Genomic DNA, 16909 nt, shown 5'->3' with positions numbered 1-16909 from the left:
TAGCAAATTTAGAAAGATTGAAATCAACAACCAACTTCTCTGACCATGATGGTATGAAAGTGGAAATGAACAAGAGGAAAGTGAGTAGATCTAAGCATATGTGGAAAATAAACAACATAATTCTAAATAACCTGTAGTTCCCGGGTCTGTTTTGAAAACATATGCAGAATGACAGCTGTATTAGTTATATTATTAATTAGCTCCATGTTGTATTTTATTACCTACTTAATTATCTTATATGCCTCAACCTCATGCACAATCAATCATTAACTTTCCTTTTTACCCCTATTCCTTGTTTACCCACTGATTATAGACACTTAATGGGGACCAGATGGAAACACTTATCTTGATACTATCTGACATATCTGATCATACAAGGTTTTGAATGGTGACTCATTTTCAAGAAGAATGCAGAGCTCCAGATGTTTCAAGGCCCACCCTCTCAAGGTTTCCAAAATCACCTCACCCTCCTCTCATATTACTCACCTCCTTCCTCAAACATATAGAAGCTGTCCTTTGACTCCACAGAACAAGGCAGCTTTGGGAATGATCCCCAGCCTTCTCATTGGACTGTCCTTGTGATAATGAAGCTTCGTTTGCTTCAAAACCGGTGTCTCAGACATTGGCTTACTGTGCATTGGGTGCTTGACAAGTCTGAGTTTGGTAATGCAACCAATAGATGAAAGACAAATTCAAAAGGAAACAAATAATGATCTCAAACAAGTGAGAATATGAAAATAGATCAAATGTCATGGGTTGCAGCAAATGCAGTTCTGAGGGGACGTTTATAATAATAAAAATTAGGAAGACCTCAAAAATAATTATCTACCTTTACACTTCAAGGGACTAGAAAAACAGGAACAAATTAAGCCCAAAGTTAACAAGAGGAAGGAAGTAATGCAAACCAGAGCAGAAGTAAATGAAATAGAGACCAGGAGAACAACAGAAAGTATCAATGAAATAAAAAGCTGATTCTTGAAGATGATGAACAAAAATTGGCAAATGTTAGCTAGTCTAAATAAGAAAAAAAGAGACTCAAAAAATAAAATTAGAAATAAAAGTGAGCTATTACAACTGATAGGATGGAAATACATAGAATCCTAAGAGACTATGAACAATTGTCACACTGAAGGGGCTGAATGAAGATATCAACAGTCAGCCTCAGAATCTGTTCTTCCCAGGACCATTGGCTACCTGACAAATTAAAGTGATTTGAAGCCTTTTTTTTTTCTAACCAGGGCTCATTTTGTCTTTTGTTTCTCTGGCTCTGTTGGGATCCTTTATCCTGAGGCAGAAACTCCTCAAAGATAGAGAGGATGGGGTGCCTATGTCTCCGTCAGGTGGATGAGAGTCTCTGGGAGCCCTGATGGCTATTGGTGGAAGCCCTGGCTCTAGGAAGATGCTGCAAACCTAGTTTGCAAACTGCAAACCCTAGTTGCAGTTAAACTTTTAAGAAGAGTCTTTAAACCATAAAACAGGACAAGAGACCATAGCAGTTGTCTAATGAGGAGTTTATGTCTTATAAAGTAAAAAATGTGAATTTCATTATGAAGAATGTGAAAATAAATTTCCCTTCATTGTTTGTTTCCTGACTTTATTGGTCTTTAAGCAGTTATTCAGTTATTAATTCTTTACACTGGAGATATTTATAGGGTATCAAGTTTGTGTTAGGTGCTACTCTATGTTCAAAACAGACAGAGTGCCTAGCTTCACAGAGCTTATATTCCAGCAAGAGACAGGGAATACTAAATTCCACAACCCCATATAATCTTTATCTTTTAGAAAATTTGAGATCATAGGTCAAGAAAGTAGAGCAAGGCAGTGTAGTCAGGGGTACAGGAGTTGCTCTGGGCAGGCAGCAGTACTCCATAAGGTGGCCAGTGTAGGCAGTGAGATGGGAACAAAGATGTGCAGGAGGTGGGGTACCAGTCTGTGAGGATCCCCATGGAAAGAACATCTCCACAGTGAGGAGCAGCCAGAGCAAAGCTGGCAGTGTGCCTAGGTGTTCAAAGGTCAGAGGAGGCAAGTGTTGGCTGGAACTGAGTGAGTGAGAGAGAGAAGCAAGAGTTGGGGATCAGAGAACACTTGGCGGTCATCCCTATGAGGCTTTCAGGTCACTTGGGGAACCGGAGAGGCATTGTGGGTCTTTGAGCAGAGGAAGGACATGGTTTTACTTATAGGTTGAAAGGGTCATAACTATGGAGTTGTAGAAAAGATGTCATAGGGAGACTATTCATTTTCATCCCCAGGTGAGATAGTGACTCAGGCTATCATTGACTACCATTAGAGGTGAGAAGTTGCTCTTTGGAGATTCACTGGGGCTTGTCCTACAGAACAGTCATGTCATAGCATATCCACCAGGGCTCAGAAGGCCAGGGGCTATGAAGGGGTAGTGGATTTGGGATGAACTTTCTTTTTTAACAAGTAGTGATTTAAGCCCTGAGCATGACGTAGTGGAGTAGGTTTTAACAGAAGTAGCCGTGGCTCTAATTTGTGTACATTGAATTCAGCAAAAGACAAAGACATGTGCAGAAATAATAAACTGAGGAATGGGTGTGGGGAAGTTCCTGAGTATGGCTGAATGAGCGGAGAGTTTCCACCTATGCCACAGGTGTGTTCTTTGGTCAGTTTTCACTCCTGTCGCAGGGGAACCAGGGTAGAGCTGTGGTTCTCTGAGTGTGGCCCTTGGAATATTAGTATCAGGATCCCATCTACCTCCTTAGACATGCACATAGTTGGACCCACCCCAGACATACTGAGCCAGAATCTCTGGAGGTGGAGCTTAGCAGTCTGTGATTCTTAAGCCTCCCAGATGGTTGTGGTGCCTGTGAATGTTACAACTACTGAGTTAGAGAGTCCTTCATGGAAGGGCCTGGAGCCAGGAGCACAGGCTACTGACAGTCTTTTTGATATCATTACTGGGTCTCAAAGTTGTGGTAAGAGGAAATTGACCCAATTCAGAGTAGTCACAGCTGAGTCCCTCAGGTCAGCGCCCCCCACTTGACACTTGCTCACCTGCTTGCGTCTGCTACCTGCCAGTGTGAGTTCCCTGCATCTCTCTAGCTTTTTCACTCCTGTGTCTGTGTCCACAGAGGAGTTCATGGTGATTGGCCCCTCAAAACCCATTGTGGCAGTGCTGGGTGGGAACATCACATTGCTGTGTCATGTGTCCCTACCCATGGAGAACATGGAGCTACGGTGGTTTCATTCTAGGTTTTCAGAAGTGGTGTTCATATATCAAAACCAGCGAGAGCAGCAAGAGGGACAGTTGGCGCAATACACAGGGCGGACGTCGCTGGTAAAGGACTTCCTCCCCTGGGGGGAGGCTGCTGTGAGCATCCACAAGGTCCAGGCTTTCAACAATGGTCTATATACCTGCTTCTTCAGAAAGGGAAGCATCTATGAATCTGCCAGTTTTGAACTGATGGTGGCAGGTGAGTGGTTGACCTCTATCTAGAGTCCTATAGTATTGGAGTTGGGAGCAACCTCAGGGGCTCAGTAAACCAGCCCCTCCTTTTAAATATGAGGGAAAGAAGTGTCATTCATTTATCCATTTATTCAACATGAATATATAGAATTCCTAATAAGTGCCAGATCCCCTTCAAGGCACCTAGCTACATCAGTGAACCAAACAAAGACCCCTTTCCTGCAGTTTATATTCTAGAGGAAATAATAGATGTACAGATGATTATAGAAGATGTTAGATGGTAGTGGGTAGAGACTTAACCAAGTCAATATCTGAGGATGGATGAGAGTTCCAAGCAGAGGAACACCAATGTGAAACAACTGAGATGGGAGTGTGTCCAGTGTGTCTGGGCACACAAGGAGGCCACATGGTTGGTGAGACAAGTGGATGGGAGGGTAGTGAGAGGTGAGAATCCTGGAATTAAGAGGTGTTGCTGGCCCATGGGCACAGAAACAGGGTTGATTTGGAAAAGTTCATGAGGAGTATGTACTTGAGTGAACCAGACAGTGCTCTAAAGATTCCCTCTGGTTCATGGACTGGATCATGAGGAGTATGATGACTGTGGTTATGACCAGTTAACCAAATAGTCCTGGGCTGGAATATGTGTGTCTTTAGGGGGGAAGGTGAGGGAAGTTGGGAAGGAAGTGGACAGGGATTTTGTGGGTGGCAGTGATGCCAGACTATAAAAGGCTTTGTGTGCTGTGGTATAGAGTTTGGATGCAGAGATGAGAGAATTTTAAACAGAACAGTAGAGGGAAGGGTGTGTCTATTGGAAAGTTTGCTTTGAGAGCTCTAAGTATGTGTATATGGAAGATGAGTAAGACTGGAGGCCTGGATATAGTTATGGCATGGAGAGGAGGGCTGCCTGTATTCATATAGGGGCACTAGGGTGAGAAAGGTGGGATCTGGCATTAGGGAGGTTTAAAAAGTAGACCCAACTGAGTGAGTAATTTTAGAGACAGAGTTTGGGGTGGGCAAAGAAGGGATTGCAAAGTCTCCCAGGGTGTTTTTTGTTTTTCTTCCTTTTCTTCCCTTCCTTCCTTCCTTCCTTCCTTCCTCCCTTCCTTCCTTCCTTCCTTCCTTCCTTCCTTCCTTTTTCTTTCTTTCTTTCTTTCTTTCTTTCTTTCTTTCTTTCTTTCTTTCTTTCTTTCTTTCTTTCTTTCTTTCTTTCTTTCTTTCTTTCTTTCCTTCCTTCCTTCCTTCCTTCCTTCCTTCCTTCCTTCCTTCCTTCCTTCCTTCTTTCTTTCTTTCTTTCTTTCTTTCTTTCTTTCTTTCTTTCTTTCTTTCTTTCTGGCAGATTGTTGTTTAATAATAGAAATACTAATACAGTTGCCATTTGCTGCAATAGTGTTGTTGTAACATAGACCTAGAAATCTTACTGGCATATAGCAACAACCATTCATTTAATTTGGGCATTAAGGGAGTTCAGCTCATCTGTACTGTATTTAGCTAATCTTAACTGGGCTTACGTATACATATTTGGTGATGTAGGAGAAACATAATTAAAAAGAAATCTCCTATGGGGCGCCTGGTTGGCTCAGTTATTTAAGCATCTGACTCTTGATTTTGGCTCAGGTCAAGATCTCAGTGTCCTGGGATCTAGACCCACATAGGGCTCTGCACTCAGGGGGAATCTGCTTGAGGATTTCCTCCATCTGCCCCTCCTTTGCTCTCTTTCTCTTCCAGAGGAATAAATAAATAAATAAATAAATAAATAAATATTTATTTATAATAAATATATATAAATATATATATTTATTATTTTATTGGAGTTCAATTTGCCAACATATAGCATAACACCCAGTGCTCATCCTGCCAAGTGCCCCCTCAGTGCCTGCCACCCAGTCACCCCAACCCCTGCCCACATCCCTTTCCACTACCCCTTGTTCATTTCCCAGAGTTAGGTGTCTCTCATGTTTTATATCACCCTCACTGATATTTTCACTCATTTTCTCTCCTTTCCCCTTTATTCTTTTTCACTAATTTTTATATTCCCCAAATGAATAAGACCATATAATGTTTGTCCTTCCCTGATTAACTTATTTCACTCAGCATAATACCCTCCAGTTCCATCCATGTCGAAGCAAATGGTGGGTATTTGTCGTTTCTAATGGCTGAGCAATATTCCATTGTATACATAGACCACATCTTCATAAATACATCTTTAAAAAACAAAATCTCACAATGCTGAAATCTTCACAAAGATAATAGGGAAAGAAAATATTAAAAAAGAAAATGTTTAAAAATATTTTTAACATTGAATTATCATTAATTAGAATGTGATGAGCATCACAGAGATGCAAAGAGATACAAAGACAGAACAGATCTTATCCTTTTATGCAGCTATGCAGATAGAACTCATTATATACATGTCCTGAGGATAAACAATTACTAATTTTTGAGTAAGTGGACATGATAGCACCATTTGACACAGACAATACACTCTAAATTTACTTGGTAGCTGGAGTGATCATCTATGATAGCTAGTTGGCTTTATCTGGACCCCCCCCCCCCCAATTATCCTATGTTTATGACAAGAAGTGGTTTTATAATTTGGATCCTGGTGACTAGTGGTGTTAGGCACCTACCCTGGCACAGGAAGTGGGAGAGAGGAGTGCTGTCTTCCTTGGTGTTAATGGTTTAAAGAGAGGCCTTTCAGGTCCTTAAGACATATTTCTGGATCATAATCCTGGCAAAAAGCCTATCTAGTTTCACATTTTATTTTTATTTTTTAATTTTTATTATTCATGAGAGACACAGAGAGAGGCAAAGACATAGGCAGAACCTGCTCCATGGGCTTTCCTCATCTGGGCCACTACTTCCCACCCAGTGCTAGGGAACATGGGGTGATGGTGGTCCTTGGAGTCATTCATAAACCTTGGGTTTATTCCAGTGCTTATCTATATCTGCTGCATTCCCAGCTGTTTAGCTTTCAGTGCAATTTGTTCTCAGTCAGAATCTGGAAACCAAAAGTCAGCTGCTGTGAGATTTTGTTTAAGAAACTGTATAAATAGGGGTACCTGGATGGCTCAGTTGGTTAAGCGGCTAACTCTTGATTTTGGCTCAGGTTATGATCTCAGGGTCCTGGGATTGAGCCCCATGTTTGGCTCCTCACCCAGCAAGGAGTCTGCTTCAGGATTTTCTCTCTCCCTCTTCTGACCCCTCTCCCCACACTCTCTTTCTCTCAAATAAATAAATATTTTAAAAAGGAAGCTATATAAATAAATGGGGGCATTAAGTTTAGAAGTGTGGCCCCTCAAGTAATCAATCCAGTGAGAGTCTGTTCTCTTTAGTGCTTAGAGAAGCTGATCACAAAGTAATGGTTAGAGGACTGGGCAGACCATGTGTTGAAGTATGGTGGTGGTGAGCTGTCAGTGCTCCAGAATAGCAATGTGTTTTCTGAGAACGTTTGACCACTTTTACCCCAGAGGTCACCTTACCTCCTGTCATGAAATCACTTCCCTTTTTGGGTTATTTCCCAAATACCTCTTTGCTTGATAAGACTGGGTGTAATAATGATTTCTTACAATTTTGGAGTAATTTATATTTTATTCCATAAAATATTTTTGTTCATTGTATACTTTTTTATTCATCACAATAAAATTGAATGCAGCTAGACAAAAACATTTTGAGGTTTTTTAAAAAAATTTTCATTGGAGTCCAATTTGCCAACATGTAGCATAACACCCAGTGCTCATCCTGCCAAGTGCCCCCCTCAGTGCCCATCACCCAGTCACCTCAACTCCCTGCCCACCTCCCTTCCAACTACCCCTTGTTCGTTTCCCAGAGTTAGGTGTCTCTCATGTTTTGTCACCCTCACTGATATTTTCACTCATTTTCTCTCCTTTTCCCTTTATTCCCTTTCACTAATTTTTATATTCCCCAAATGAATGAGACCATATAATGTTTGTCCTTCTCCGATTGACTTATTTCATTCAGCATAATACCCTCCAGTTCCATCCATGTTGAAGTAAATGGTGAGTATGTGTTGTTTCTACGGGCTGAGCAATATTCCATTGTATACATAGACCACAGCTTCTTTATCCATTCATCTTTCGACGGACACCGAGGCTCCTTCCACAGTTTGGCTATTGTGGACATTGCTGCTATAAACATTGGGGTGCAGGTGTCCTGCTGTTTCACTGGATCTGTATCTTTGGGGTAAATCCCCAGCAGTGCAATTGCTGGGTCATAAGGCAGTTCTATTTTTAACTCTTTGAGGAACCTCCACACCGTTTTCCAGAGTGGCTGCACCAGTTCACATTCCCACCAACAGTGCAAGAGGGTTTCCCTTTCTCCACATCCTCTTCAACATTTGTTGTTTCCTGTCTTGTTAATTTTCCCCATTCTCACTGGTGTGAGGTGGTATCTCATTGTGATTTTGATTTGTATTTCCCTGATGGCCAGTGATGCGGAGCATTTTCTCATGTGCTTGTTGGCCATGTGTATGTCTTCTTTGGTGAGATTTCTGTTCATGTCTTTGCCCATATCATGATTGGATTGTTTCTTTGCTGTTAAGTTTAATAAGTTTTTTACAGATCTTGGATACTAGCCCTTTATCTGATGTCATTTGCAAATATCTTCCCCATTCTGTAAGTTGTCTTTTAGTTTTTTTGATTGTTTCTTTTGCTGTGCAGAAGCTTTTTATCCTGATTCAGTCCCAATAATTCATTTTTGCTTTTGTTTCCCTTGCCTTCATAGATCGTATCTTGCAAGAAGTTTCTGTGGCCAAGTTCTCCTCTAGGATATTGATGGAATCTTGTCTCACATTTAGATCTTTCATCCATTTTGAGTTTGTGTATGGTGTAAGAGAATGGTCCAGTTTCATTCTTCTGCACATGGCTGTCCAATTTTCCCAGCACCATTTATTGAAGAGACTGTCCTTTTTCTAGTGGATAGTCTTTCCTGCTTTGTCGAATATTAGTTGACCATAGAGTTGAGGGCCCATTTCTGGATTCTTTATTCTGTTCCATTGATCTATGTGTCTGTTTTTGTGCCAGCACCACACCATCTTGATGATCACAGCCTTGTAGTACAGCTTGAAATCCAGCATTGTGATGCCCCCAGCTATGGTTTTCTTTTTCAATATTCCCCTGGCTGTTTGGGGTCTTTTCTGATTCCACACAAACCTTAAGGTGATTAGTTCCAACTCTCTGAAGAAAGTCCATGGTATTTTGATAGGGATTGCATTAAATTTGTAAATTGCCCTGGGTAGCATTGACATTTTCACCGTATTAATTCTTCCAATGCATGAGCATGGAATATTTTTCCATCTCTTTGTGTCTTCCTCAATTTCTTTCAGAAGTGTTCTGTAGTTTTTAGAGTATAGACCTTTCCCTCATGTTGGCAAATTGAACTCCGATAAAAAAAATCCTTTCCCTCTTTGGTTAGGTTTATTCCTAGGTATCTTATGCTTTTGGGTGCAATGATAAATGGGATTGACTCCTTAATTTCTCTTTCTTCAGTTTCATTGTTAGTGTGTCGAAAAACCATTGATTTCTGGGCATTGATTTTGTATCCTGCCACACTGTCGAATTGCTGTATGAGTTCTAGTAATCTTGGGGTGGAGTCTTTTGGGTTTTCTAAGTATAGTAAATGATGAGCATCTTAATTTAAAAATACTCTATTGCTGAAAAATGCTAAGCATCATCTAAGCTTTCAATGAGTCACAGTCTGTTTGCTGGTGGAGGATCTTGCCTCAGTATTGATGGCAGCCGACTGATCAGGGTGGTGGTTGCTGAAGGTTGGAATGACTGTGACAGTTTCTTAAAATAAGACAATGATAAAGTTGGCTGTATCAATTTACTCTTTCTTTCTTGAATGATTTCTCTGTAGCATGTGATGCTGTGTCCAATAGCATTTTACTCATAGTAGAATTTCTTTCAGAACTGGAGTCAATTATCTCAAACCCTGTTGCTGCTTTATCAACTAAGTTTATGTAATATTCTGAATCCCTTGTCATTTCAACAACCTTTATAGTATCTTCACCAGGAGTAGATTCCATCTCAAGAAATCACTTTCTTTGCTTTTCCATCAGAAGCAACCCCTCATCCATTAAAGTTTGATCATGAGATTGCAGCCATTTAGTCACATCTTCAGGCTCCCCTTCTGATTCTTGTTCTCTTGCTATTTCTACCACATCTGCAGCTACTTCAGCCAAAGAACTCTTGAACTCTTCAAAGTCATCCATGAGAGTTGGCATCAATTTGTTCCAAACTCTTGTTAATGTTGGTATTTTGACCTCTTCTCATGAATCATAAATGTTTTTAATGGCATCTATAAAGGTGAATCCTTTCCAGAAGGTTTTCAATTTACTCGCCCAGATCTATCCAAAGGATTACTATCTGTGGCAGCTATAGGTTTAATTAATTAAGTTGATTAATTAGAAAAAATAATTTGAATGTAGTTAACATACAGCATTATATTAGTTTCAGGTGTACAATATAGTGATTCAACAGTTCCATATATTATTCAGTGCTCATCAAGATAAGTGTACTCTTAATTCTCTTCACCTATTTCACTCATCCTGTCATCCTCAACATGTTTGTTTGTTTGTTTTCCATAAATAACATGGATCCCAGCTCAGGATACTGAGATCAGGACCTGAGCTGAAATCAAGAGTGAGAGGCTTGACCAAGTAAACCACACAGGCACCCTGAAATGTACTTAATAAATAATGAGACTTGAAAGTTGATACTACTCCTTTATCCATGGGCTGCAGAATGGATATTGTATTGACAGTCATGAAAACCACATTAATCTCATTGTACATCTACATAAGACCTCTTGAATGACAAGGTACATTGTCAATGAGCAGTTATATTTTGAAAGTAATCTCTTTTCTGAGCAGTAGGTCTCAACAATGGGCTTAAGATATTCAGCAAACCATGTTGTAAACAGATGTGCTGCTATTTAGGCTTTGCTGATCCATCTATACAAAACAGGAAAAATAGATTTAGTGTAATTCTGGAGGGTGCTCTGAAATGGCTTTTGAAATGGTAAAGGAACATTAGCTTTGACTTAGTCTAGCTGCTTTCTCCCCTAACAAAAGACTCAGCTTGTCTTTTGAAGCTTTGGATTCAGGCACTGACTTCTCCTTTCTTATTATGAAAGTTGTAGATGGCATTTTCTCCCCAATATAAGGCATTTTTGTCTACAATGAAAACTTATTTAGTGTAGCCATTTTCATTACTTAGCTAGATCTTCTGGATAAGTTGCTACAGCTTCTACATCAACACTTGCTGCTTCACCTTGCACTTTTATGTTTGTAGAGATGGCTTCTTTGCTTAAACCTCATGAACCAAACTCTGGCAGCTTCAAAATTTCTTCTGTAGTTTCTTTACCTCTCTCATCCATTGTAGTAGAACTGAAGAGAGTTAGGGCCTAATTCTGGGTTAGGCTCTGGCTTAAGGGAAGGCTGTGGCTAGTTTGATATTCTATCCAGACTACTAAAACTTTCTCCATGTCAGCAATAAGGCTGCTTTGCTTTCTTATTATTTATATGTTTGCTGGAAAGGCACTTTTAATTTCCTTCAAGAACTTTTCCTTTGCATTCACATCATGGCTAAATATTTGGTGCCAGAGGACTAGCTTTCAGCCTTACTTAGCTTTCTTTTATTATTATTAATATTATTAATATTATTATTATTATTTTTTTATTGGAGTTCAATTTGCCAATATATAGCATAACACCCAGTGCTCATCTCATCAAGTGCCCCCCTCAGTGCTTGTCACCCAGTCACCCCCACCCACCTGCCCACCTCCCTTTCTACCACCCTTTATTCGTTTCCCAGTGTTAGGAGTCTCTCATGTTCTGTCCCCATGATATTTCCCACTCATTTTCTCTCCTTTCCCCTTTATTCCCTTTCACTATTTTTTATATTCCCCAAATGAATGAGACCATATAATGTTTGTCCTTCTCCGATGGACTTCTTTCACTCAGCATAATACCCTCTAGTTCCATCCACGTTGAAGCAAATGGTGGGTATTTGTCATTTCTAATGGCTGAGTAATATTCCATCGTATACATAGACCACATCTTCTTTATCCATTCATCTTTTGATGGACACCGGGGCTCCTTCCACAGTTTGGCTTTGTGGACATTGCTGCTATAAACATTCGGGTGCAGGTGTCCCGGCGTTTCATTGCATCTGTATCTTTGGGGTAAATCCCCAGCAGTGCAATTGCTGGGTGGTAGGGCAGGTCTATTTTTAACTCTTTGAGGAACCTCCACACAGTTTTCCAGAGTGGCTGCACCAGTTCACATTCTTAGCTTTCAACATGTCTTCCCCACTAAGCTTAATCATTTCTAGCTTCTGATTTAAAGAGAGACAAGTGACTCTTCCTTTCACTTGAGCACTGAGAACTGTCACAGGGTTATTTACTGGCTTAATTTCAATACTGTTGTGTCTCAGAGAATAGGGAGACAGTCAGTGGAGCACATCAGAACACTGCACAGCACTTGTCAGTTAAGTTCATCATCTTATATGGCTGGGGTTCATGGTGCCCCCAAACAATTACAACAGTAACATCAAAGATCACTGGTCACAGACCACCGTAACAAATATAACAATAATGAAAAGTATGAAGTTTTTTGAAAATTACCAAAATGTGACATGGAGACAGGAAGTGAGCAAATATTGGAAAAATGGCACCAATAGACTTGCTTGATTTATGGTTTCCACAAACCATCAGTTTGTTAAAAAAAGGGGGAGGGAAGAGAAAGAAAAAGAAAAAGGAAAAGGCAGCATCTGTAAAATGTGATAAAGTGAAGTGCAATAATATAAGGTTTGCCTGTATTAAGAACGAACTATTTCTTAGTCACTGCCATCTCCTTTGCTGTCAATTTGCTCCTATTCACTATCCATCATGCTCCTAAAATGTCTCCTCCATGGACTTAACTGCAACTGTTTTATTCCTCTGTCAAGTTTTTGTTCTCTTTTTTCTTACATGCTATTTCTCAGTTTCTTTGCTTGTTCTCCTTCCTTTTTTTTTTAAAACTAAGTTTCAACAAGGCACAACTATGTAGGCTTATAGTCTGTCTTTTGGAGATCTGATCTAATTCTCATTATTTGAATATCTCCTACAAGAAATGACCCTTTAACCTGTACCCTGTTCGTATCCATAATTACATCTCTCCTGAATCTAAACAATTTTTTATTTTTCTCCTTGTGGATTTCCCTTCTATGATTGATGTTTTTATGTTATCAGTTACCATGCATCAAATTGGAGTCATCTTGAATTTCTCCATGTCACATACATTCAGTTTGTTGTTCAAGTCAGTTCATTTCTCTTTTGAAATGATTCTCACATGTGTTTCTTTCATTTTATTCTCATTGCCTCCAAATTAGTTAGGCTGTTGCCTTATTTTCTGGCTGTATCATTACAGTCATCTTCTAGTTGATCTCTTAGTCTTCTTTCTGTTGTCTAACCCACCAGTTTACACTTTCTGAAAGACAACTCAGGTTATATCTGTTGCCTATGAAATAAGCGGAATAAAAATCCACTTAAAAGTTTAAGCTAATAAATAAAATAAAAGCTTAAGTCCCTCAGAACTCTGGTTTCTTATTCCAACCTTATTTTCTTCTAATACCCTCAGCATTTGCCAATTTCAATCATTTAGGTTTCACCATTTGTCATGATTTTTAGTATATCTAAATAGAATTACACTATTTTTTACTTTTTAAAAAGTAAAACCATACTTAATGACTCACCATACTTAATCTCATCTTACTCTATAATTTCAAAAATCATGGGCTTGATATACTTTAAAAAATTTACATAAAAGTAAACATTAAATATTACTATAACAATGTTTATTTGGGGACCACCTGAAATCATCTTCTACATCAGTGGGGTCCTCATTCCCTTTTGTGTCCTTATCCTTGAGGAGCTTTGCTGTACTCAAATTCTCTGCTCTCCTCTCTGCCTTTACAATAGTCTTTCCATGTTCTAAACTTTTTTTCTTCTCACTTCCTTTCCCAGTCAATTAAATTTAATAAACCTTGTGGTAGGCACCGAGGATGGAGATCATGGTAAGACACAGATCTTCCTTCAAGGGGTTTATCCTCTGGTATAGAGGGATTACTAATCCAGGGGCCCCAAACAATATACAAATCCTTCCCATCGTCTTTTGATGCCCAGTTCAAGTTCTACTGCCTATGAAAGTCTTTAATGTATTATCCCTAAACAAAGAGATTTTCCTTTTCTTATTTTTTCCTGTTGTATTTTTGCTCTGAATTTTTTGATATTTATATTTTTAACATGGTTTTACTGTTTTCATTTCTGTTTATATTATTGATAAAGATATTTTGCATACCTTTACAGATGTTGCACCTAGTAGAGACTAAGTATATAGCTATTTGGTTAGATAGGAAAACACCACATTTTTTGAGAAAATACAGTTCTACATTTCTTTAATCAGAGTTTAATTTTTATTTGTGTTTTCCTGACTGATACCTCGTGAGTGTGTATTCTGAAAAACTCATATTTAGAAGCTGAAGTTTGAGACTGAGGGATCTACAAAGAAGCATTTTATGAAGCTTTTGCCAGATTATAAACAAAGAAGCAGAAAATTTGTGACTAAAAAGAATGGAGTATATTATCTTAATCTCAATCACAGAAGATGGAGAGCTAGTTTTGAAGTCTATGTGCTAGAGCAAAATTATTCAATTCTGTTTTGTTAGTTTATGAAATCTAGTGTTATTTTTTCTTCCATGAGATCTTTCTTTTACTGCTCATTTTCTTTCCTTCGCCTACTTTTGGGTCTATATTCTTGTTCTCTTTAGCCACCTTGTTTTTATACTTTTTTTTCATAGAATTTCCTTTCATATTCTTGTCCTTTCTCTTGCCTTCACCTTCATTCTTGCCCATGTCCTTTGTCCCGTTCTCCTCTCCCTTATAGTCCTTGTCCTCATCCTTCTTTATATAGTCCTCTCCATTCTTGTCCATGTCCTCTGTCCTGTCCTCCTCCTCCTCCTCCTTTATATACTCATGTCCCTTCTTGTCCATGTCCTCTGTCCCATCCTCATATCCCTTATAGTCCTTGTCCTCCTCCTTCTTTATATACTCATCTCCCTTTGTATCTATGTCTTCTGTTCTGTCCTCATATCCCGTATAGTTCTTGTCCTCCTCCTCCTTTATATACTCATCTCCTTCCTTGTCCATGTCCTCTGTCCTGTCCTCATCTTCCTTATTGTCCTTGTCTTCATCCTCCTTTATATACTTATCTCCCTTTGTGTCTATGTCTTCTGTTCTGTCCTCATATCCCATATAGTTCTTGTCCTCCTCCTCCTTTATATACTCATCTCCTTCCTTGTCCATGTCCTCTGTCCTGTCCTCATCTCCCTTATAGTCCTTGTCCTCCTCCTCCTTTATATACTCATCTCCCTCCTTGTCCATGTCCTCTGTCCTGTCCGCATCTCTCTTATAGTCCTTGTCCTCCTCCTCTTTTATATACTCATCTCCCTTCTTGTCCATGTCCTCTGTCCTGTCCTCATATCCCTTTATGTCCTGGTTTTCATCCTCTTTTATATATTTATCTCTCTTCTTGTCCATGTCCTCTGTCCTGTCCTTATCTCCCTTTGTGTCCATGCCTTCTATCTTATCCTCATGTCCTTTCTTGACCTTATCCTTCTTTTTGTTCATTTCCTCCCCCTTGTATTTATTCTTCTTTAAGCCTTTGCCTTCCTTCTTGTCTTTATCTGCTTTTGTGTCTTTGTCCTCCATGTCCTCATCTCCCTTCTTTTTCATGTTCACCTTTTCTTCTTCTTCACCTTTATCTTTTACGTCACTTCCTTTCTTTGATTGGCCCTTATCTATTTCCTTTCCTTTATCCATGTCCTCGGTATCTTTTCTTTTGTCTTCTATTTCTCTTCTCTCTTCTTTACTCTGAGTTTTCTCAGGAAGCTTTTCAATTTTCACTCCAGTTTTCTGTTTTTGTCTCTTTTCATAGGTCTCAGGGCCACTTATTTCTCCCTTATGCTGGTATTTAGGACCACTTTGGATAGTTTGGGATGGAACTATCTGAATTCTCAAACGAATATCATGTTTTGGGGTTTTCCTTGCTTCTTTAGTGTTTCTTTTTACTTCTGTTTTTGCATTTTCTTTCAAATTACCTGAAAATATAACAGATGATATAATAAAAGTGCATACATAATTCATATCTTAGGGCTTTTTTTATTGTCAAGTTTTGTTATATAACACTTATACTTTGCTCTAAATTTGAAACAATCGATTTGTTTTCTCAATAATACAAAATTTGTGAAACTGTACACATATGAAGGATTAGATAAGAAGTTCTTGAAATACAGACTCTCCAGGAATTGAACTAAGAAAAGGGAAAAATACAACACAAAGGAATTAGTAATTCCTCAGTAGAATATGGCTAGAGTGTATGATTAAAATAAAGATGTAGTATGAAAAGGATAACCTTCTCTGAGAAAATTACATTATTATATGATATTTATGATTCCTTAAGGAAATTTCATCTCCTTTTGAGTAATAAAGAGAATTGCTAAGCCAGCAGCTTGAGAGACAATGAGGCTGGAATTTTCCTTAACTATCTTTTTTTTTTTTTTTTTTCCTTAACTATCTTATAGGTTTTCAAGAAGTGTGTTTTAAAAGTGATTTGGAGATGGTAGCAATACTTAAGGTAGTAAAATAGCTTTTTTTTTTTAGTAACTTTGCTAATAATAGGAATATTTATTGTGTGATACATGGAAAACTAAAATTAATGTTTTCATAAATAGGAAAAATAGAGCATGATTATTTGTTTTATTGAAATTCAGTTTCCTTTAGTTAATCTTTTCATGATTAATTTCTCTTTTAATTGATCTTGAGTGCTTGCTAAGTGTCAATAACCCTTTCCTTACTTAATCTAGCGCCAATAAAACAAGTAGTTACCAAAATATGAGAGGAAACATTTTAAGCAAGTAATGAGTTAGGAGTCTCCCCAAATTGGGAGTGGGTCAAAAGTTTATGAGAGCTCATAGTTGTGCATCATAGTGGCCTCCCTTTATAAGACTCCCAGATATTTGGCACTGGACACTCAGATTTATTCAGTTGGTACGTATACCAGTACACGTGCTCTCTAATTGGCTCTTCTCTTTGGCTGGAGTCAAGGTGAATGTGGCATGAGCTGTATTGGACAACAACCCCCATCCACATTTCTTCTTCTCTGTGTTTTATTAGTGAAGGAAAATTAATGCTGGAACATACAGCAACTTGAAAGTTATGAGAGCAAGCATGAAGTAATTCATAATTATGAAACTGGACAGATGATGTTGAGGGTAGAGAGATGGGGGAGGATATCATAAAGACCATTTTCAATAGAGCTTCCAACCTGGAATGTAGGCATTGTGGAATAGGTCTGTTCTTATTTTGAGAAAGCTTGTTAGACTGAATTCAGGATAGTGAAGAGATCATTGGATGAGGAATTTAAAA

The 16909-nt window shown here is 38.8% G+C and overlaps 1 protein-coding gene across 1 annotated transcript in view; it reads right to left on the bottom strand.

Moving 5' to 3' along the window:
- Positions 1 to 13867: 13867 nt before the first annotated feature.
- The window catches only part of TSBP1 (testis expressed basic protein 1), a 194843-nt gene continuing 191801 nt past the window's right edge, over positions 13868 to 16909 (bottom strand). Inside the window, exon 38 of the mRNA XM_077902617.1 lies at positions 13868 to 15582. Coding sequence (XP_077758743.1) covers positions 14168 to 15582 — 1415 coding nt within the window. The 3' untranslated portion in view covers positions 13868 to 14167. The remainder of the gene's footprint in view (positions 15583 to 16909) is intronic.

The sequence above is a fragment of the Canis aureus genome, chromosome 7, assembly GCF_053574225.1.
Source record: "Canis aureus isolate CA01 chromosome 7, VMU_Caureus_v.1.0, whole genome shotgun sequence".
Lineage (NCBI taxonomy): Eukaryota > Metazoa > Chordata > Mammalia > Carnivora > Canidae > Canis > Canis aureus.
Note: the sequence above shows the minus strand (reverse complement) of the source record. Positions and strands in the feature narration are given on the sequence as shown.